This window comes from Gavialis gangeticus, unplaced genomic scaffold (assembly GCF_001723915.1).
Source record: "Gavialis gangeticus isolate Ggan-Ray unplaced genomic scaffold, GavGan_comp1, whole genome shotgun sequence".
NCBI lineage: Eukaryota > Metazoa > Chordata > Crocodylia > Gavialidae > Gavialis > Gavialis gangeticus.
The window spans coordinates 47,197,909-47,220,867 of NW_017729006.1; the positions used below are offsets into that span (position 1 = coordinate 47,197,909).

At 42.5% G+C, this 22,959-nt stretch overlaps 1 protein-coding gene across 1 annotated transcript in view; it reads left to right on the plus strand.

Moving 5' to 3' along the window:
* LOC109291939 (dynein heavy chain 5, axonemal-like) overlaps positions 1-22,959 on the plus strand; it is a 361,945-nt gene that overhangs the window by 73,298 nt on the left and 265,688 nt on the right. The window contains exons 21-31 of the mRNA XM_019509183.1: positions 5,852-6,059; positions 7,628-7,715; positions 7,840-7,963; positions 8,074-8,237; positions 13,759-13,851; positions 15,613-15,816; positions 17,376-17,456; positions 17,536-17,940; positions 18,102-18,220; positions 19,186-19,322; positions 21,538-21,700. Of these exons, the coding sequence (XP_019364728.1) occupies positions 5,852-6,059; positions 7,628-7,715; positions 7,840-7,963; positions 8,074-8,237; positions 13,759-13,851; positions 15,613-15,816; positions 17,376-17,456; positions 17,536-17,940; positions 18,102-18,220; positions 19,186-19,322; positions 21,538-21,700 (1,786 nt within the window). The remainder of the gene's footprint in view (positions 1-5,851; positions 6,060-7,627; positions 7,716-7,839; positions 7,964-8,073; positions 8,238-13,758; positions 13,852-15,612; positions 15,817-17,375; positions 17,457-17,535; positions 17,941-18,101; positions 18,221-19,185; positions 19,323-21,537; positions 21,701-22,959) is intronic.

The window sequence follows — 22,959 nt, forward strand, 5'->3', positions numbered from 1 at the left end:
TATATATATATAAAAAGTATGTGTACATACACACACACACACATGTATGAGGTTTTTATTATACTTTATAATGCCACATTAATTATATGCCATCTTTTTACTGAGTTTAAAGTGGCTGTGACATTGCATTTTTTTAAATTAGAGGAACTGAAGTGACACATTTTTCTCCCATTTCTCCGTGTTAGCATTACTTCAATTTTTTCTAACAAATTTACCAAACAATGAGACAATTATGAGTTTCATAGCATGCCTTTACTGTGCTTTATTTTTCCATGGAAAATGTAAGCATGAACTAGATTCTTGTACTGAAGGAAATGATTGCAACATGAGATCAAGGAAGGGATGTGAAAAGCCAAAAAAATATGCTTTAGTACTGTTTAGTAAATACAGCAACATCTTATAAAATGTATTATTAGGAAGGATCTTCAAATAATATTTAAAGTATTTATGAATTGTTCCTACCTCATGTTAATCAATATAAACTTTCTCAATACTACGAATCTTGATTAACTGGGACTTTGCCTTAGTCTACCCTCCAAAGTTTTGCTGGCAGAACTGGAAGTGTATACACAACTCCAAGCCCCTCTGTGGTGGCAGAACCCTCCACTCTGCCAGCAGTTACTGCACCTCTGTGAACTGGAGCAAGGCTTCTCCCAGCAGCCGGCTGAAGGACCATGAAGGCATTCTTGTGCTGGCTGCCAAAATGCAAGTTACACTTTGACAGTACAGTTGTTGTAGTGGAGGCCTGCAGAGCTGCCAGAAGACTGCTGCTGTGCCCATACTCTGTGTAGAAAAGGCCGTGTTTTTTACTGAAGCTTTGAACTGGCAAGATCTGTGTTGACTCTTTGGGTCAGTTTCCCCTTGAGCAGCATTTTTCTGTATCTGCTGAGCCAGTAGTTATAGGAGGGGCATGCAGGTTGCTGCTGGTCTTCCTGTGGCTAGAAAGGAGCTGATGTGAGGATTATAATCTTTCCTAGAAGAAAATATTGTTTGAGTGAGGATGTCAAATCTGATGACTTCTAAACTGGATGTTCAACATATTCCTTATCCAGTATATTTTGCAGCTGATTCTGATAAGGAGTATCTTTGATATCAGTATAATTTTCATTTCTGTTTGTCATAATGCCCTCTAACTAGAATTCCCTCATCCTGAGTTATCATTAGGAATACTTTAAACCTAACAAAAATGTCAGCAGGAAGGATTTATCTCTTCAGTAGCAGAGGCATAATAAGGTTGCTGGATGCTTGGGGCAGCTGCAATATATGGGGCATGTCCCCAAGAGTGGGAATGTGCATATCCCCAGGGCCAAATACCAGTGGCACATATTTGTATGCCACTCCTGGGGCTGCAGGGGTGACCATCCAACCACTTGGAGCCTGGCCAACAACTGGAGCATGGCTCTGACCAGACAGGCTCCAGTTTGGGGCTGCTCATGCTGCAGCCTCATTTTTTCGATGTTTTTTCTAGATACTGGGATTTCCCAGTATCTATTCCCAGTATCTAATTTTGCTGCCACACTGGATTCATGTGCACTGTGTGTATTTTGCAGCCGCTCGAAAGGCTTTGAGGTGCTGCAAACCACATATTCCTGCTCATAGGGATGCGGCCATGGAGGCAGTGGCAACTTCTGACTGCTGCTGTACTGTTGGTGCAATTGTGTAGCTGCAGCAGCAGCAGTTTTCTTCTGCTCCCACTCCCAAGTCAGCACCCAGGGTAGCTGCTCCATTTATCTACCCTAGGTACACTACTATTCAGTAGGCCTGTTCACAGTGGCAAGTATTTTATTTGGATTCGGCCAATTTGGTGGGACAGTGATTCCATTTGGTGATTCAAGTCACTGTCCCAATTCGATTTGGCTGAATCAGATTCAAAGATTCAGCGCCAATTCAGAAATTTGGCCACAGACTAAACAGGCAGCAGTCCGTGACCACGCTGGACACAGCTGCCTCCAGCTGGTAAGTCTGTTGTGGTAGGCAGAGGGGGGAAGGCAGGAGTATGGTGGGGGGGCAGGTCAATGCCCCCACAGTGAGGAAGGGATTGGGGAGCCGTTCCAGCTCGAGTGAGGAGCAATTCAGGAGAGGTCTGTGAAGAGAGGCAGGCAGCAGGGGGGCAGGCAGGAAAGCAGGCAAGCTGTGGGGTAGAGAAGGTGCCAGGGATGCAGGCACTGTGGGGGGGCAGGTGTTGGGGGAACAGGCAGAAGGGGTGCAATTGGGGAGGCAGGCAGCAGGGGGGCAGGGGCTATGGGCACCACCCAGGTGCCATGTGTGGGGCATACAGCCACCAGGTGAGCAGACCACTGGGCCTCCTTCCTGCCTGCCCCCAGAAGTGAGAGGGGACAGAAATTTTAAGATGACCCTCCAAAAATTAGGTTCTAGACATAGAAAAATATAACAAATGTGTAAATTTTCCATATCTAAAATCTAATTATTGGGGAGTCATCTTAAATTCAGTTCTCTTGGATTCAGGTAAATACAATAAGTGGATTTTAAAGTTGTCTGGAATCTTCAAGTGTTGCACAAATTAGTATTTCTGGATAAAGGAGCATTTCCCTTTAATACTGCATGATACCTGTCACTTACGTTTGAGCACATTAAAGAGTTAAGCCTCAAGATATTTCTGTAAAGCAGGCAAAAATCAGTGTCTTCCTTTTGGAGATAGAGACATGAGGTGCAGATTAAGCAAATTGTCCAAGTCTATGAGAAAACTGGGATTTGAATCTAGCTCTCTGCAGCATGGATGCCTATTCATATGCAGAGAGGCTGCTCCAATGCGATGTAATTATAATGTGTTGGAGCAGGTTCGATTAATCAGGGCTGCTGATGCGTGATAATTATCGCTGTCCAGCAGACTCCAGTGTCTCGTGTACTAGCGCCCCCGTACTGAAAAATAGCAGTGGGGGTGCTTTAACTAAAGCTCGTCTGAAGCAAGACTCCTCCCCCCCCCTTGCGCAAGCACAACCATGTTCAATTTAAGTCTCCAAACAAATTTAGAATATCAGAAAACTAGTTAGGTAGAATTCTTTATATTGGATGCATCCTGGGATAACTTGGGAAGTGAGGAAAAAGTGCATGTAGGATTGCTTAATTTAAATGCATGCTGTTTAACATATTGAGTAGCTCATTTGTCCTTTTTTCAGTTATGATGACTGTGGTGGGCCAGTAGGGGGTGCTCGTGCATTGAGCCACCTGCCTCACTGTGCCCGACCACCTTCCAGGCTCCAAGTGCCTCCCTGGGGGTGCCTAACATCCAGCCAACCCACTTCCTGGAGCACACCTGCAAGCCTGGGGGTAACACTGCAACCACCTAGAGTCTGGACTGATCGTGGACCTGCAGCCTCTGGGAAACAGGCCTAGTGGTCCTTGAGAGTACTTGACCCACTACAAGAACTTGGCGTGCTTCCCTCAGATTGAAGCACAAATAGTGGTCTCCCTTAGTCAGCTGAACCAAGGGGACCCCAAGGCAAAATCTAGACCCTCTCCCAATGAATCTCCCACGCTAGGTACAAAGGAGAACTTTATTGGTTACGAGGAGTAGGTTTGGAATAGGGTACAAGGCAGAGTAATATTAGAGAAATCCCTTAGAGCAAACAGTGGCATGGTAGCCTTTGATCACATATCAGAGTTACTGCAAGCTGTATATCTAGTTAGATTTCAAGTAGCTTACACACAAGTATCATCCAGAGGCAGGTGGAGATTTCCTCTGGAGTCAAGCAGTTCATTGACCATGAGGTTCAAGAGAGAGTTTCACGTGGTCCAACTTCTCTGAGAGTTCTTATTATGGCTGCTGCCCCCCTTCCTGGGCAGTCATTAACTTATATAGACCTTATGGCCATGTGTAGACAAAACGAGGGGCGTGTGTGCATGACACCTTAAAGCGGGCTAAATGCTTTTGCACTGCTTTAATGGTGTCGGTGTTTGCATGTCTCAGCAGCGTATTGCTCGTTAATTCCAGACGCTGTAGGAAATTCGCCAGCGTAATGCACCTTGAATGACTTGGGGCACAGCAAACTAAAACTCCGAAGAGGAGTTTTAGTTTGTTGCCTCTACAGCCGTGGAGTGAAGCCCTGGGCTCTGTACAGCTCTGTGGTTCTGCAGGAAGCCTTGCAGGCAGCCTGGCAGCAGCCTGGGAAAGCAGGTTCCTCCCATACCTGATCCCCTGCCCCTGAGCTTGCCTGCCTACCTGAGCTGTGCGGGGGCCTGGTGCTTCCCTCCGTGGCTGCGGTGCCCCCCAGGACCGCCTGAGCCAGGTGCCACCGCTGCCGCAGAAGGAAACGCCAGGCCTACCCCCCCCAGCCCAGGGATTGCTCTGCCTGCTGGCAGCTTGCCCTCCTCTCTCCACCAGAAAGGCAGGTAAGTCAGTGGGGTATGTGTACAACCCGGGGGTTTAATTGGCCCTAAATTGAAGCAGTGTTTTTTAAAACCCACTGCTTCAATTTAGGGCCCCCATTTTGTCTACACATGTCCTATGACCTTATTTACCTGATCCAATGAAGCCCAGCAGCTGTTGGCTACCAGTAACAAGTTTGTCAAGATCCAGGGCCCCCTGCACTGGTGATATGGCACAATGGGATCTAGTAATTATGTCTCTTGCCATGCATGTGTAGCATGGTAGGAAGCATGATTGTTGGGATCTTGCATCAGATCCTATTGCACATTTACTTTAGCATCTATCGGGGCCATTTGTACAGATAAATGATAACTTACAAACTCTGGCAACTGTGGGCACTTACACACCTGTGGGGAGCCTGCTCCAACATGCTGGAAATCCAGCACATTGGAGAACCAGCACATAGTAATTCTCACACTCCAGCAGACTTCAGCATCTCATGTATTAGCATCCCTGCACTGAAAAATGATGATGATTAATTAAGTCTGCTGGATCACGTAAATTGACGTGCTATGGTAGCCTCATGCATCATCTGTATCAGTGGTGCAGTGTGTCTGCATACTGAGAAAATGGCAGCAGCACGCTTTGAAATAAAACGTGTTCAATGTGCTTTAGTTTAAAGTGCCATTTTCTTAGTGTGGGGACGTGCTGCACTGCCAATGTACCTGATGTGCAGGCACTTTCAATAAGTGTGGCTCACTAATTAGAAGTCCCTGGTGCTGCATCGGGAACACATGTAAAAATGCCCTGTATCCCTATAGTGTGATATACCTTTACTATTGGTGAGTGCATTATTGCATTAAAAGTAGGTTTTGTTTATGTTTCTTTGATTTTATTTATGCTTCTCTTTATTATGCAAATACAAAAATGTATAAAAAAAGTACAGTCCTCGTCTTGCTTGTGGCTGATTTATAGGGGTGGAAAGGTAAATAGAAGCTGAAGAAATAGAGGAACATTCATTCTTTTTGTTCAAGACCTTGTCCTCTAAGATGGTTTAGCAGCAAGCATAAAGTCTGTAGAGGGCTCACCTGCTCTCTTCCCAGAAAAAAATCAGAGCATACATCTGCAAGAAGAAATTTAATAATTTAATATACTAAGAACTTCATTTGAGAAATTCCAGCCATTACATTTATAAGCTGATTGTGATGATGGAATACTGAACTTCGTTCAGAAGCTTACGTTGTATATGGAACTTTTACCTGGGTGACCAAATTTATTTTTTCCTGGGCAGCCAAGTTTATTCCCCGAGTCATAATCATCATATTTGTCTGTTCTTTTTCTTTAAAATAGTTTTAAGATTCACATTCTGGTTTTGGTTTCAGGCCTTTAATTCAGTACAGAATCATTATTAAATTAAATTCACACCTGAAAAAGCTAACTCTTTTGTATTCCAACACGTCACATATTTAAAAAGTAAAGACATGGTGCTATATTTTATATGGTCTTTATTTTCTTGCTGTTTAGTTATCAAGGAGGTATATAATTCCCTTGAAGATGTGGGCCATATAGTCAAAGAAGCATCTGACACACTGGAATGCAGAATTGAAAGAATTCTGCAGAATATGGCCAAAACTCCTCTTTTAATTCTGCCTGAAGATGAACCCATTGAAGTACCTGATTTCCTGGAGATGACACAAAAGCTTACCTTTGCAGCAGCTGGTATTCTGTCTCAGTAGGTTTAACTCTCATATAGTTTGTGGAATCTATGGGTGGAAATGTGTGTAACCTGACATCTCATTTGTGCCACCTTTAAAATATTTTTTTGGTGGCACAAATGCTGAGCATATAGATGGCATCGGGCATTTATACAAATACTTTTTTCCTGCGACGCGGTAGAGATTTGCTGCTTCACTGATTAATTGAGTCTGCTCCGCACCGCGTGCAGTTGTTTAAGTAGTGAAATATGCATCAGTGTGCAGAAAATGGCAGTGGTGCGCTTTTGACCTAAACCACCTCTGCTGCCATTTTCTCAGCTGGGCACTTTCTTTTTGAAGTGCCCACCAGTGCGACATGTGCATCTGTAAAAACGCCCATTACTTTTGGTTGCACCACATCGAAGGAAAATCAGTGGCTCAACAAAAGGTGGTAATAAACTCTGCCACTTTATTGTGGTGGACATAGGTGATGCGTAGAGGGGGAACATGTCCCCCTGACAGTGCTGGTGCCCCCCTGACAGTGAGCTCTTCGACTGGTAGGGGGGCATGGAGAGCGCTTGTAGTGCCCCCCCTGAAATTGGCTCCACCGGCAGCACAGAGGTCATGCCTTGCTTGTGCCCGCCCCCCCCAGACTCGGGAGGCACCAGTCGCCCATGGTGGTGGATGTCTCGCTATTTATCTGCTGCTTTTTCTGCTCACACAGGCCTGTGCCCTGGGTCTGGCTGAGTGGGGAAAAATGCTTCTGTGCTCAGTAGACATGAAGGTCTGGCTGGATGGGGAAAACCTCGTTCTCCTCCACTCAGCCTTGTAAAAAAATTCCCCCTGAGCATCGGCAAGTGTGGAGTGGGGAGTGCAAGTCCTCCCCCCCATCTCTTGCAGAGGGATTTCCCCATATCTGCCTGAAAATGCAGAGAAGGGGAGGGGGACCCCTCTGCAAGTACCCCCTGGCTGTGCCGGTAGGTGCATGGCGGGGGGAAGTCCCTTGCAGAAGATTCTTTCACTCCCTAACACAGGTGGGTCTGCAAGCAGTAAGTCACTAGATGTCTCTGCAGCATGATCAGCCATGCTACAACATGTTGCAGCACAGCTGATCATGCTTCACAAATACTTCTGTTTCTAGCCTGTAACTGGTTAAATTCAGAATACTTTAGCATTTTTATTTCAATTGTAATAAAACTGAAGGTGTTACCTACAGTATGTTGCATCTTTACATTGTAACTGTACTACTTATTTTTGGTTTTTTGCACTGAAACGCAATAAATCTAGCTGGATAAAGCATTAGCTCACCCCTTTTAAAAATTACCAGTAATCCTCTTTTAAATGGCCATGGGATCTAGTTATACTGTATGTATAGACTACAAGGTACAGAATGGGCTGCCTGATATAGCATAATTTAACATCTCCATTTTATAGTATGCCCAAGCAATTGGAGCGAACTGAAAAGTTTACATTTGTTTATTTGCACGTAGAGGCTTTTACTATAGGCTCCTCTGAAAAACAGCATTTACATGTTTTCTCTGGTTTTGGGCTTCCTTAGTTCTTTCATTGACGATTTTAATCTGATATCCTTAATGGTTCTTTGTAGACAAAGCCAGCAGGTGGAACATTCTGTGTATGAACTGATAGACATTCTTAAGCACAGGTTGAAGCCAGAAGTCAAAAGTAGTCTTCAGGTAAGATGTAAAATGTAAGCAAGAAAGATTTATTTGATAAGCTGTTAACACTGCCTGTACTTCATGTATGAATGGAATTATTTGGAAACTTTTTTATTTTTTTGCTTTCTCTTTGACTCTTCAGGATACGTTTGCCTGCAAACATCCTGATGTGAAACAAAAAACACGCTGCCAGGAATGTCTGTCTTGCAGCTATTATAATCTCCTGGGGCAGCTTTGTCAGAAAAACACAGACTCTGTAGTCAAATGTAGGTTTCCATTTTTAAATATTCTTAATTTTAAGCTTTTATAAGATTTTAAAGTTCTCAGCTGTTTGTGGTCACTACAATAATTGCATATACGTATTATATTTACTTAGGCACCCAGATTTCTTTAGAAGCTCTAAAACGTCGTTTACATGTTGCCAACTCTAAATATCAGATAACCAAATTGATAAAGGATCAAAGAGTTCCATTATTCAAAGCTGAAATTCAGTTGGCCATTCCAAATGTTGTCTTGAGACCAAGTCTTGATGAAATCCAGGTAACAGAAAAAAGAACATTACAGTAATTTCAATAAGTTACTTTAAAATAGGCGTGTCTGTTTAAATCACACGTAATGATACTAATGAGAAAAATAAGACTAAACTTAAAAATCAGTGGTACATGAGGTTACATCTTGAGAGAAGAGAACTGAAGCTAACAACCAACTTGTTACAATGGCCAGTAAAAACAGCACTTACACTGGTAATGATCTGTAATTCTCCATTAGAACAAGGCAAATATTTCACAAGGTGTGCACAAGACAAAAGAGTTAAATTTAGTGCAAACAGTAAACACCTATTCAGCCTGCTCATTCCAGTTGTTGCTTTAGCATATCAGTTTGCAACAATAGCTGTAAATAAGTGTAACTACCATAGGACTGAGAGACATGAAAAATATTGCTGCCCTCTGAGGCCCAACTCAAAGAATAAACACTTGCAAAAGGCAAGGATCCTTGTGGAGGATATTTTTTATTGTGCCAACTGTATGGTTGGTATAGACATAGGCAAGCTTTCAAGTATCACAGTACCTTTAAACAGCTGCTTAATTTTAGGGGGTGTTGGTTGTAGCCATGTTGGTCTAAGGATATCACCAGACAAGGTTCTTTGAGTAAATGTGATATCTTAATTAGACCAACTAAATAATTGGAAACAATGTTCTTTGCAGGCTTTCGGGCACAAACACCTTTCTTCAGGCATAGGGGGAGAGCCTGGTGGTGTTTTGTGTTCTCCTGGGTGGAATAGAAGCCAATATGTAAAATGTAGGTCTGTGAAAATGCAAATGTGTAGCAGCAAGGATCAGAGGCCATCACTGCCACACATTTGCATTTTCAGGGCTCAGGCTCCCTACCCTGCTGCTCTCCCCCAGGGCCTCCACAGCCTAGTGGGAGGGACCTGGTTCAGTAGGGCCAGTCAGGCTCCCTGCTCACCCAGCACAGGGTTGTGCCCCTTGCTACTGCCAGACAGACACGGGGCACCTTGCCAGGGCAGCACGGGTCTTGCAGCAGCAAAGAGCTTCCCCTCCCAGTCCTGCTCTGTCCTGTTGGGCCAGGTCCTGCTCGCTGGGTTACAGAGGCCCCAGGGGAGGGCAGGAGGGTGGGGAGTCCCCACCCACCCCCTCATGGGCTCCACTCCAGCCATGCTGTCCATGGGGGAGGGGGAGCCGGGTTCCACACCCTGTTCCCCATTAAGGCCACAGCAGCTGCTTCCTTCTGCAGGTGGCAGCTAGGATTCAGCTGCTGCTGTGGGGGGCAGGAGGCTGCAGACCTGGGTCCCTGGCCTCATAGCCATGGCAGCTGGAGGCCTCCTCTGGCAGGGATGGGGGAGTGGGGGACTATGGGTGGGGAGTGAGGGGCACCAGCAGGGCTGGGGGGCAGTGGGTGGGAAGGAAGGGCACCAGCAGGGCTGGGTGGCTGTGGCTTGGGAGCGATGGGGCCTGGACCTGCATCCTGGCAAACAAAGGGGGCAAGGGGAGCTCTGATTTCATCGATTTCATAGACGATAGGAAGGGACCTCACGAGATCATCAGGTCCAGCCCCCTGCCCAAGGGGCCAGAAGTCAGCTGTGGTCAGATGACCCCAGCAAGGTAGTCATCCAGGAGTTTCTTAAAGGTATCTGGAGTAGGTGCTTGCACCACTTCTGCGAGGAGTCTGTTCCAGACTCTGGAGACTCAGATGGTAAAGAAGTTTTTCCTTATGTCCAGCCTAAAACAGTCTTCCAGCAGTTTGTGACCGCTAGGCCTTGTCTTCCCTTGCGGTACTCTGGTGATCAGACATTCTCACAGTTCCTGATGCACACCCCTTATATACTTATAGGCTGCCATCAAGTCATCCCTGAGCATTCTCTTCTCCAGGCTGAAGAGTCCTATGCCTCTTAGCCTCTCCTCATAAGGCCTGTTCTCTTTCCTCTAATCATGTGTGTGGCTCTCCTCTGGACTCTCTCAAGCTTCTCTATACCCTTTCTAAAGTGTGGGGCCCAGAATTGGATGCAGTAATCCAGCTGCAGCCCCCACCAAGGCTGAGTAAAGCAGGGGAATGACTTCTTGGGTCTTGCTTGAGATGTGCTGATAGATGCAAGCCAGAGTTTTATTTGCTTTGCTGACTGTGACATTGCGTTGGTGGCTTGTCTTCATCTTGCGGTCAATCATGACCCCCAAGTCTCTTTTAGCCGTGGTGCTAGTGAGTGTAGCACTGCCGAGCTTATGAGTATGATGTGGGATTTTTCTCCTGAGATGGAGCACCTTGCACTTCTCTGAGTTGAATGCCATCAGGTTTTGATCTGCTCACCTTGTGAGCCTGTCCAGGTTGGCCTGAATTGCATGACTGCACTGCCCCATAATTTGGTGTCACCTGTGAACTTAGCCAGTCCACTTCTGGCACCCAAATCCAGATCATTAATGAATATATTGAAGAGTACGGGTCTGAGTACCGAACCCTGGGGAACGTTATTGTTCACCATACACCATGTTGACTTGGTTTCATCAACTATTACTCTCTGGGTCCGACCATTGTCAAGGCTGCAGTTCCCCAATTTTGCCATGACGACCTCATAGGAGACGAAGTCAAAGGCTTTGTGGAAATCCAAATATATGACATCAACCTCTTCTCCTTTGTCCAGGTGATGTGTCACCTGGTCATAGAAGGAAATGAGGTTTGTCAGGCAAGACCTACCGGCAACAAAGCCGGGGTGGCTGTGGCTGGGTCTCGGAGTGTCATGTTCCATTAGCCTGTTGTTGATGGTTTCTTTGATTTTTTTTCCCCCAAGATCCTTCCAGGGATTGAAGTCAAACTGATTGACCTGTAGTTCCCTGGATCTTTCTTCCTTCTTTTCTTGAAAATAGGCACCACATTGGCCCTTTTCCAATCTTCTGGAACCTCTCCTGAGCACCATGAGTTCTCAAATATCCTCACCTTTGGTCATGCTGTGATGTCAGCCAACTCTTAACACTCTTGGCTGCATTCCATCCAGACCAGCTGACTTGTGGATGTCCAGCTTCACAAGCTGTTCCCTCACAAGATCGTCACCAATTATAGGCGTATGTTCACCCTTACCCTGGTAATCCTGCAGCCTATCAGGCAGGATGATCCCTTTGGGCTGGTGCAAAACCGAAGTAAAGTAATCATTGAGGAGATTAGCTTTTTCCTGTGTGTCAGTTGTCAGCTTCCCCATTTGCTTCAGCAAGGGTCCAGTGTTGCCTTTGTTTTTTTTCCGACTTCCCACATATCTGAAGAAGGACTTGTCCTTGATCCCTGTAGCCAGTTTGAACCTTAGCTTTTCTGGTCCGCTCTCTACAGGTGTGGGCCAGTGCTGTGTAATCCTTTTTTGAGGTATGTCCTGTGGAAGAAATCAAACTTCGCGTTGTGGTTGAATCAGAACTGACAGAGCCAGCTTTTCTTTATTTAGGGCTATACTGTGATCACAGAGAGAATTCCATACAGCAAGGGGAATCACCCACTTGTCTGTTTCAAAGGATTTCTCAGACTCTCTAAGGTTACAAGCGTATTTATACTTAAGACAGAGAAAGACATAAAAAATACACCTTGGAGAAACAAAACAATAGTAAATTACACAGAAACGTAGAAAGTTTTACTTAAACTATCTATGCATAGGGCAAGATATCAAGATAACTCAAGAAATGTAGGAATATGGATTCCTTATCTCAGAACATTTGAATTAAGCAGTATCAGCACATCTTTGTCTGTTTTTCTAGTCAAGTAAGCTAATTACTTCTACAGTCCCAACTTCCATCCTTTATAAGCTTCTCTTTTCAGGTTCAGGAGGTCCATGAGTTCCCTGTTGAGCCAAGGGGGTCTCCCAGCCCTTTTGCTACCTTTCCTACAGGCTGGAATGGACTTCCCTTTCGCTTTTAGGATCGCATCCTTAAGGAGTGACCATTCACTGTGGAGTCCCTTCCCTGTCAGATCATGGTCTCTCAGGGACTCGACAACCAACCTCCTGAGCTTGTGAAAGCCAGCTTTCCTAAAGTCAAGGATTTCTGCATTGCTGACAGATTTGCCAGCTTTGCAATGGATAGAGAAAGTAATCAACTCGTGATCACTGTCACAAGCTTCTCTTCGATCCTCAGGTCACTCACTAATTCTTCCCCTTTGGCCAGTACCAGATCCAGTAGCGTCTTACCTCTTGTTGGCCCATAGACTTCTTGAATCAAATACAGCTCGTAAGTGCAAGTGAGGAAGCTTCGCAACCGATCAGATTTGGCAGTTTGCTTTTCCCATGAGATGTCAGGGCGGTTGAAGTCACCCATGGCGACCATGCACTGACAGCATGCAGCCTCTCCAGTTCCTGAGAGAATTCATGGTCAAGCTCTTCCTCTTGGTTAGGAGGTCTGTAATAGACTCCTACAGTTATATCCCCTTCATTATGTTTTCTTCATATTCTAACCAAGAGAGTCTCAAATCAGTTGGGAGCCATCTCTGCTTGTAGGGAAGTGTACTACTCCTTCACATAGAGAGCTACACTCCTGCCCTTTCTTGCAACATAATCCCTCCTGTACAAGATATAGCCATCAATACCTGTGGTCAGTCATAGGTGGAGTCCCACCAGGTCTCTGTTATCCCTGTGAGATCATATACATTTTTGCTTAGCAGAAGGACCAGTTCCTCCTGTTTGTTCCTGAAGCTCCTGGCATTTGTGTACAGGCAGCTAAATCTGCCATTGGAAGCCCTGGGCTTCCCTGTGCTCTTAGAAGAGCTCTTAGATTTTCCGTGATGAAAAACCCAAAATCAAATACCAATATTTATAGGTACTTTTAGTAAAGTGATTAAACCAAATTTACCAAATTCCTTTAAAATGGTAAATATATCAATAAAACATTGTGTTCAGTTGATGCCTGTATATAGTGGCGTTTCATTTTAATAGCAGATTTTGATGTTTTTAATCAGAGATTTTGTGAAGTTTTATCAGAGAATTTGCTATTTTTAAACAGAGAAAACCAGGATCCCTGCTTATCGACAAGAAGGCCAACAGTGAAATGTAGTTTAAAGATACTATAGATAGAAAAGTTTGTAAGATGCCGTAATTTACATGGCTGGAGATGAATGTTCAGCTGTTCAGATAAATATAAAAGGGCATTTTAACACAGTTGTTAAAAGGGATTATGTTAATATTAACTGCCTCTGTTTACTCCTGTTCAAAATTCGTTATAATATAGTAATTATATCACAGTCCCCAATAAGGCTAAATTGCTATAAAAGTCCTTTAGTATCTTCAGATAAAAAATATGCTAGGATTATTAGTAAGTAGTTTAATCCATGTTAAGTTAAACAATTTTTAAACTAGTTTAAATTTATTCTGGTGTAGATAGGACCTTATGGGACACCTCTTTCTTTTACAAGTATAGGAATTATTTGGGGTACCCTGCAACATGCCACTTGGTAGAATAATTCATGGTTAAAGAAAAAAATATAAAATGTGAAAGATATGTTTTTTAACCTTGATATTAAACACTTTTTAGCTAGGTCTGACTTTTATTTATGTTGATGGTGAATGTTTTATTGTTTTCAGAATGCTGTAAACAAAGCAGTAAATATCATGTTGTCAATGGCCAAAGATATACCATTATGGAAGTTTGCTAATTTGCATCATAGACAGCAGCAGGTAGAGTATTGTCTAAAAAAAATTAAATGTTCAAGATCTAGATTTTCTAAATTCCCTTGAAAAAGTTTTTCTTATTGAGACTTGTAGTTTTTCTTTTTTAACTAGTGAGGTACATAGAATAATTTGATGAATATATATTTATGGGGACTCTTTACCTTAAATAATTAGTTAAATATAAGGCTATTTCAGTATGTTTCTTGAAAATGTTTTTCTTATTAAAATAGCAACACAAGTTTCAATCTGCCTTTTACAAATAATTCTTATGCATCAGGGGTAATCTTCTCCTGCCCTGGCGGGGGGTCGGGCTAGAAGATCTACTAGGTCCCTTCCGACCCTAAATCTATGAAACTGTGAATACAAACTGTAGAAGAAAACAAACATTATGTTTTCTTAGTTAATTATGCATAATAAAACAGCATTTGTCTTCTCAAGCAAAAACTACATCTGTATTTACCCAGCAAACCTGGAATGTACTGGTTAGGTCTCTCCTGGGTCACTCGCAACAGCTGCTCCCAACGTGCCAGAGACTGTGGTCTCAAAAGGGATAACCCAAAGCATTCTTATTGGTGCAAGTCTCGGTTTGGACCATACCGGCCTGAATCTGTGGCTGTGACAAGTTCAGGAATGGCCTGGCCAGGATTCACCACCCAGAAAGTTTAGACATGGCCTGGATCACTTCACCCTTCAAATGAGGGGAAAAGCTGGCTCTAGTACCAGGGAAGGGAAAGAAAATGTGTCTCATTTACAATCTGCTCCTAAATTTGAACATTAACAATGTTTTAAGATTTGACTTCTAGTCTTTGATGTTTACCTTTACCTATTATTTTAGTATTCAAAGTGCTGATATGCTCAGAAAAGGGGCTTTTAAAAATCATGTTAACATATACATCAGATCTTTTCTTTGCTTGCTTTTAGAATTATATCTGATAAACTTCAGTCACAGAACTAACATTTTTACTACTCTTTGCTGCTATTAGTCTTGTGGAGTTAAAACAGCCCAGAGATTCAATTTCTCCTTGTGTATCACCAGGAAAGACTTGGTAACTAAGGGTGTTTATACGCATACATTTTTGTGCAGAGATGTGCTAGAGATCTGGCATGTCAGAGCAGACTTGATTAATTCAGTGTGCTCTGGACACGAGCTGACGCACACTGCACTGCAGTGTGTGCAGTTGTATAAGTGGCGAAATGCATGCCAGCGTACAGAAAATGGCAGTGGTGCAGTTTTGAACTAAAGCATCTCCAATGTGTTTTAGTTCAAAAGCACGCTGCCTCCATTTTCTCAGAACTGACATGCATTTTACTGCTTATACAACTGCATGTGCTGCAGCACCAGGCGCTCTTCAAAGTGCCCACCACTGTGGCACATGCATGTGTACAAATGCCCTTAGTTTCAAAGGGTCACTCAGTGCAACCTATATCACTTTTTATTTGAAGAAATAATTAACTCAATTTTCATCTCAGATTCAAGGCAGAATTCCTGCGGCTGGCAATCAGGGATAAAAAGAACCAGTAAAATTTAATTGAGAGATAATAAATGTGGAACCCCATAATGCCATTTTTACGAAGTCACTTTTAAGAACAGAATTATAATCCGTCAAAATGATCCAATCAGAGAGAGGTGGTTGTTCATAATTTTTTTTTGTCTACAGTTTTTATCAACCTTCATAAATGAGATACTGCGCTTATAATTCAGTCATTCTTATTTTAGTATGCTGGTAAAACTGCCAGACACATATTGACTTACTTATTCTATATCAGATTGAACAGGCTGCTGCCATAGAGCTTGGGGATGAGAGCAAACTGACGAAGATGGTAACACTGAAACCTTTGGACAAACAGATCAGTGAACACAAAGATGTAAACAAAGTCATAATTCAGCTTAGCACAATAATTTCATCTCTTAAAAATGATGCCACGAAAATTTTGAAGAGTTTTAGTAAATTCTCAAGCATCTGGAATCAGGTTAGCTACCTATTAAATATACTTTATCATTTTATTGAAAATTTATTTTTTTACTGATGAAGCTCCTTTTAGTTATATTGATAGAACTTGTGTCCTTTAGAAATTACATGATTTTGCCTGTCCTGTGCATCTTCCCCTTGTAAACATTTTCTAGGAACAATTGGTTTGTTTTTCATATTACAGATAAATTAGGTCTCACAATGACTTGTGATGTAGATCTTTGTACCTCCTGACTAGTGAAATCCAGTGCAGAGTAATATTAAGTTTCATAGTTTCATAGTTGGTAGGGTCGGAAGGGACTTGAGCAGATCATCAAGTCCAACCCCCTGCCATGGCAGGAAAAAGTACTGGAGTCAAATGACCCCAGCAAGGTGTTCATCTAGCCTCCTCACATAAGTAGTGACATCTTAAGCAGGAAAGATAAACTACCAACCCTCCCTACCAAAAAATGTTATAGTCAGCCTGATCTTCGAGAATGAGCACGAAGCACGCCATATACTGACTGTTTCCAACCTTCACAGAAAATGAAACAACATTCATATCACAGAATAGTGACAACCAATCTCCAGCTATACCTAGCATCTGCTGACATTCTGGATTCTTTGCAATCATACTTTAGACCAAGGCTTGATATGGACAAAACTGCAAAGTTTCTTGACAGCTGCTTCTTATTCACAAACAATAGTATATGGAGATCTTCAAGCATCAGTACTGTCTCTCTTCAATGGCTCAACCATGGTCTTCATCACCAATGATACTTTGATGACACACCATTCTGTCTCCATCTTAGCATCTGCAATCAGTGTCATCACACAAACCTCAGAAGGCCAGCAACAGATTAGCACTTAGATGAAAATTAGTTGGCTAAAAGTAAATCTAGAAAGAACCAAAGAAATCCCTGAGGCTGAAGTTGACAGAGAAACTTCAACCTTTTGTGCAGAACTTGGGAAACAGCCTCATTAAAAGAAAAAACAGCACACAGCTTTTTCCTATAAAATTAATAGATGGCATCTTTTCCACATGTGTGCACCAAAATGATTAAGTCTCAAATATGCCCCAAATCTGTACTAGTAGTCATAAAGTACAGGTAAAACATATAAGAAGAAAGGAGGCTGTTGAGCTGTTAGTCAGTGACAGGTGACTGGCTATAGTTTCTTCAACTGCAAAATGATACCCTTGCTGTTGGTGGATTTTAGTCATTATGCAAGGGATGAACGGAAAAGGAAGGGAAGTAATTATTCCCAGTACAAGTTTAGCAGCTTAATTGCTGACTGGCTGACTCAATTGGCACATTTGAAGTGGTGGCAGGCATTCTTATTTTTATCAGTTTCTTTGCATAGATATAAAAAAGTGCTTCACACAGGGAATAGGAAAAGGACAAGAAAAAGAAAAGTAAGTTAGGTCAAATAATTTATAAAATCTGAATTAGATCTTAAGCCCTTTGAGACATGGAACATGTCTTCATATGTGTTAACATAGCACCTAACACAGTTGGGAGATCTGGAAGCTACTATAATTTAAATGTTAAGTAATAACCAAAAAATCTCCATTTTATCTAGGAGCCAGAAGAAAAAGTAAAAGAGTTTCTAGAAACAAATCCAGTGATGTCTGAATTCCACACTCAGCTTAGTTACTTTTCTGTAAGTAGTACCTTAAACATCTCTGCTGTACGGAGAAAAATTGTAGTGCGGTAAGGATGATATTTGTTTTTATTTTTAGCTATTAGAAATCCAAATTAGAGAATTGCCAAGTCATTGTATATTGGAATCAGTGGATTTTGCAACAGAATCTTTGAAAATGGCCTTAATTCAGGAATGTCGTTTGAGACAGAGAACATTTGGATTAGCTTTAAATAAAAAATCTGCTGTAAACATGGATGAAATTTATGCATTCATTGACAATCTCAGCAAGCAATTAATCAGGCCGATCAATGATCTTGATGATGTGCGCAGCACAATGGAAGCACTAAAGGAAATTCGTGAAGCTGAGATAAAAATAGATACAACAATTGGACCTATAGAAGAATCTTACTCTCTGTTACATAAATATGATCTGCTCTTTCAAGATGGAAATGCAGAGAGAGTTGACGGGTTGTCTTATGCATGGAAAAGCCTAAACACTCAGGTACCGTATCTTTAACACTTCTCAAATTTTAAATGGAAGTTGTTCTTATTCTTATCAGTATTTTTGTGTCAAATTATTGGAAAAGAGCTAATTTATTTTAAATAGTTGCTTAAAAAGCTTCCAATTTTTTTCACTTTTATGCATGTATTTGTGCATGGCAGGCACTGAGAACTCAGGACTTACTACTTAAAGCACAACCAGCCATGAAAAAAGATTTACTGGATGGTGTTAAAAAGTTCCAGGTGGATACTGTGGAATTTTACAAAGACTATGATGATAAGTGAGTGACTTATGATGTAGTACAAAGTACACTAGTGACAGTTCTTAAGTGCTATACAGATGTTTCAGGAAACAAATAAAGAATTGCAAAAGACAAGCTTCATGTGGAAAAAATATGCAGTTTGAGGGGGAAAAAAAATCTAGATATGTATGACCATTAAAACATGGTTAGATAGTTATTGTCATAGGTTAATTTCTTATAACAGTAATTTTAGTGGAGGGTTCAAGTATGAAATTGCAAAAATGTTATTAAGTTTGGAAAAAAAGAAGAATCATCCAACATAATCTCAAGAAAAAACTTTTTAAGAAACTGAATCTAAATGAAACCTGATGTCTGTACTTTAGATACGTATGTTTTGATTTTTGGAGTGGCCCTGGTCTTGAAAACCTTCCTTCAAAGGAAGCAAGTGACAGATTAAAAATCTTAATTTTAAGTTTATGAGTAGCTCTTCCAAAGTTAAAGCATAAAGCCCTCTGGAACATGCTTCTCAGTGCACTGAGCCATGCATGCACGCAGATTTTAATTTAGGTCTAAAATTAATAAACCCATATTTTAATTGCTCTATTTTGTTTCCTTTACCAATTGTTGCATTCTTTTTTCTGAGTTATGTTTGCTGTCTCTCCCCATTTTCACTAGAAGTGGGAATTTTATTACAATATTTTTTTAAAACAATAAAAAATAAAGTGAAATAATAAAGAAAAATAAAATATTAGATTTTGTGGGTTTGTAGTAACACAATATGCTAGATACCATAATGAATGTTTTTACCACAATATAGTTTTGACTCAAGAAGAACAAGGCATCTGATGTCAAGGCATAAAAGTTATTCCTCGGGGAAAAAATATTTTAAAAGTATTTGGTAGTGTTCAGAGCAGGGGGATTTTCCATTAAAACAATTGTTCTGTTGCACCTTCTTGGGAAAACTGATGTCTGTACTTCAGATATGTATGGTTTGGTTTTCACAGTGGCCCTGGTGTGGAAAACCTTCCCCCACAGGAAGCAAGCGACAGATTACAAATCTTCCAAGCCAAGTTTGATGAACTATGGAGGAAGTACATCACTTTTTCTGGTGGGGAAGAATTATTTGGTCTTTCTGTCACAGGTAAAAATGTCATAACTGGAATTCAATACCACTGCAAAATAATATTAGTCAGGAATTAATGGGATTGCTGTCTTTCTAGTAGCTTTGTCCATAAATGTTGGATTGTTATGAGATGCCTTCAACAGCATATTCTTCTGGAGTTTGTTTCTGTAATATAGACCGTATGACTACCTCTGATGGAGGCCTACCTTCTGCCACTGCTGGCAAGAGGGGGTGCTGCAGCTGCTGCCACTGTGGCACAACCCCGACAGGTGAGCCCAGAGCCGGCGCAGGGCTCAGGCTGGCAGTGGGAGCAGGTTACAAGCTGGTGCTGAGCATAGGAAAAGCAGCCCCTTGCCCGCCTGCGGCCGGCGCTCCGCACTACAGCCACTTGCAACCCACATGGGGCTGCCTGCTTAGGACAGCCCCGTGCAGGCTGCAAGCGGCTGCAGCAGGGAGCACCAGCCACGGGGTGGGGGAGGGGCCACTTTTCCCCAGGCTCAGCTTTTCCCCAAGCTGCTTTTTCCTGGGCTCCTTCCCTGCCTGGGGTCCTCCCTGCCGCCCCTTCTCCCCTCAAGACACAGAAGGACCTAGAACTCAGATCTCTTATATCCTGGGCAAATACTTTAACCACTAGACTATTGATGAGGAGCCCCATGTTGTCTGTGTAAATATCTCACTGTCCAGGGCAAATGGAATATACCGTATATGCAGAGCATTAAGTAGAATCTGGAGTAACTGAATGTATGTTACCACAGGTTATAATTCCCCATTAGAGTTGCACACTACCTGCATCACTGTGGATGTGTCTCTAGAGGCATCTAAATGCATTTAGTACCCCACCCCCACCTCCCGGCTTAGTTGGCTAACATTGTATTTTCTGTAACCTAGTTGTATTCCCCTCCTCACCCCCATCCCTCTAATGTTATTCCCTCACTCGGGCGATTTGTATTTCCCTACCAGCTTTGTCATCTTTTTGGATTCACAATCCTAAACATCTACTAATAAAATTCAATCTATTCAGTAAATGGATGAGGCACTGGAGAAGTTCCTGCCCCATCTTGAGCAGTGGCCTGTGTTAAAACCCAGAGCCACCTCCCTTGCATGACTGCCTCCATTTCACTGAGCCTCCAGCCTGTTGACTTGTTTTCCCTAGCCCAATATTTCTCCCTTTCTTGGCTACCCAGGGAACCAACCTCAAGAGGAGAGCTTGAGGGCAGCATGGGTAGTGCCAACCCTAGTTGGGCTGTCCAACTTCTTAGTGACTAGAGGCTGCCTGCCATGTAGTGCAAGCTATGGGCCCCCAGACTGCATGCTCCCTCCCACTGCTGCACATGTGGGTGGCCATTGTACCGCACATGCAGGCGGTGCCCCCCGCCCCCACTATGCACACAGATAGCTCCAAACTTAGCTCCCTTGCTGCCATGCTCCCCAGATTCCCCTGGTGCTGAGGAAAGAAGGGAAAAAGCAAAAACTGACAGAGGGAGGGAAAGCCTAGAGACCCTGGTGGTAGCAGCAGCCAGATAGGAGCCCTGGGCCACACACTGACCCCTTACAGGTTGCTTGTGGCCTCTGGACTGCCAGATGGAGAGCCTTACCCTAGATCCCAACCTTCCTCCCCTTGATGCTGGAAAGTAGGAAATGCAAGTTCAATCTCACACTTAATGAAGGGGTCTGAAAACCAGTTCTGCTCCCTAGGCAAGAGCTCTGTCTACTAAACTAGTGGACCAAAAGGTGAGAAGGCTTGCTAATGCTTGCTAACAACTACTACTGTGGGACTTACCAACCTTACCTGTCTACCAAGGTAATTCTATTTTGGTAAGCATGTTTGGGCATGCAGCTGAATTGCAACCTGTGCCTAGATGCCAGAAACAGCAGTTGCATATCTGACTACATACCACTTAAACACATAAAGTGAAATAGGAATTAGTCCTAGATGGCTAATGGATGAAATAGAAATAGGGGTGAGTATTACCCACATAATATGGTTATATTTACTATATAAATAAGTAGTCATATGTTGGATGAAAGCTGAGGTATTACTATACTATAGGCTAGTCTTTTTCTCAGGGTGACTGTTTAAGGGACTATGTGAGGAGTAAGATGCTAATCAATTTAAGAGGCAAAAACTGACGTATGTTTATTAAATCTTCATTTTAGAATGGATTATAATTTACATAACTATCGTGATACCTAAACAATAATCACAACTTGCCCCTCTTAAAATTTGAAACAGAATATCCAGAATTGCAAAAAATAAAACGAGATCTTACATTGCTTCAGAAACTTTATGGTCTCTACAATTCAGCTATTGATAAAATTAATGGATACTATGAAATACTTTGGAGTGACTTAGACATTGAAAAAATTAACAACGAACTTACAGATTTTCAAAACAGGTAAGTTGTTTATTATACATTCCAGTGAATAGTTTTTTCCTTCCTCCTTCCTCGTTTGTTTATGCTGAATTTGCAGGTAGCTTCTTGCACATGCTATCATATTTACTCAAATACAAGACAACCCTGCTTATAAGATGACCCCTCCAATAATTAGATTTTATATATGGAAAATGTATAAATTTGTTATAATTTTCCAGCCATAACTTTTTGGGCCTGTGGTTTTCTGTCACCTCTGCAATGTGCTTCAACATAATCTGAAGGATATTAATTTTAGCAAGATTATAGTCTCTCTCTTGGAGAAGGTCACTGCTGCCTTTGGGCATTGTGGCTGCTGACAGATGTGAAAAAAAACAGTGCTTTACCAGAAAAGTAAGTGCATTAATTTGACCCAGCTTCCCAGTGTCTGTAAAGATGCAGTGTGCAATCTGTACAGATTTTGGGCTAGCTGGGTTCTGTTAACACAATGCCTCTTCTGGGCACGCACTGCACTTGGCACAGGGGCCCCACTGAGTCTTCAGTAAAGTGCTGGGGGCGGGTGGTTCCCACATCTGTAAGCAGCCTATTGTCTTTCTACCAAGCTGTGGGTCATACCATGGACATTGAACCATTGTCCAGGGTCCTTGGAGAATTCCTGAATTCCCTAATTCTTGTCATAGCAGAATACATCTCTTTTTCTACTGAACCTGATGCCTCAAAGATAATTATGTTGGAGTTTCAGGAGATCATGAACTTTGCCCCTGTCTAGAGGGCAGTACACTATATTTATGTCAGTATTTGCAAGCCCATAGCAGAGACCTTTGAGCTCATGAACAGGAATGGGACATACCATGAACACAATAGTGGTCTGCAGTGCCCACCTGGAGTTCATTGATGTTGCCAAATTCCTGGATTCCAGGCATGACTCCTGTGGAACCAATGTTGTTTTTGCAGATAATTCCAAAATGGAGAGTTCCCTCACAGCTGGGAAGTCACGTGCACAGCCTCATGTGCAGAAGCATAAACTGTTACCATTAGTGGCACTGTTATCAGCTTCACAATCTAGTGATGCCCTGGGGTATTTAGTGGTCTAGTTTTATCTGTGCTGGTGCTTTGCACTGTCATGTATGGTTCAAGGTCTGCAAAACACAGATCACAAAAGTAGACCGAACCCACCTTGCTTCCCTCTCCAGAATTTCGGTGGCCTGCGCTATGGCTGCATTCTGGGTACTGAGGGCTACTGTGTCTTTGTCTGAGGCTTGGTGGCTATGGCTCACATTGCT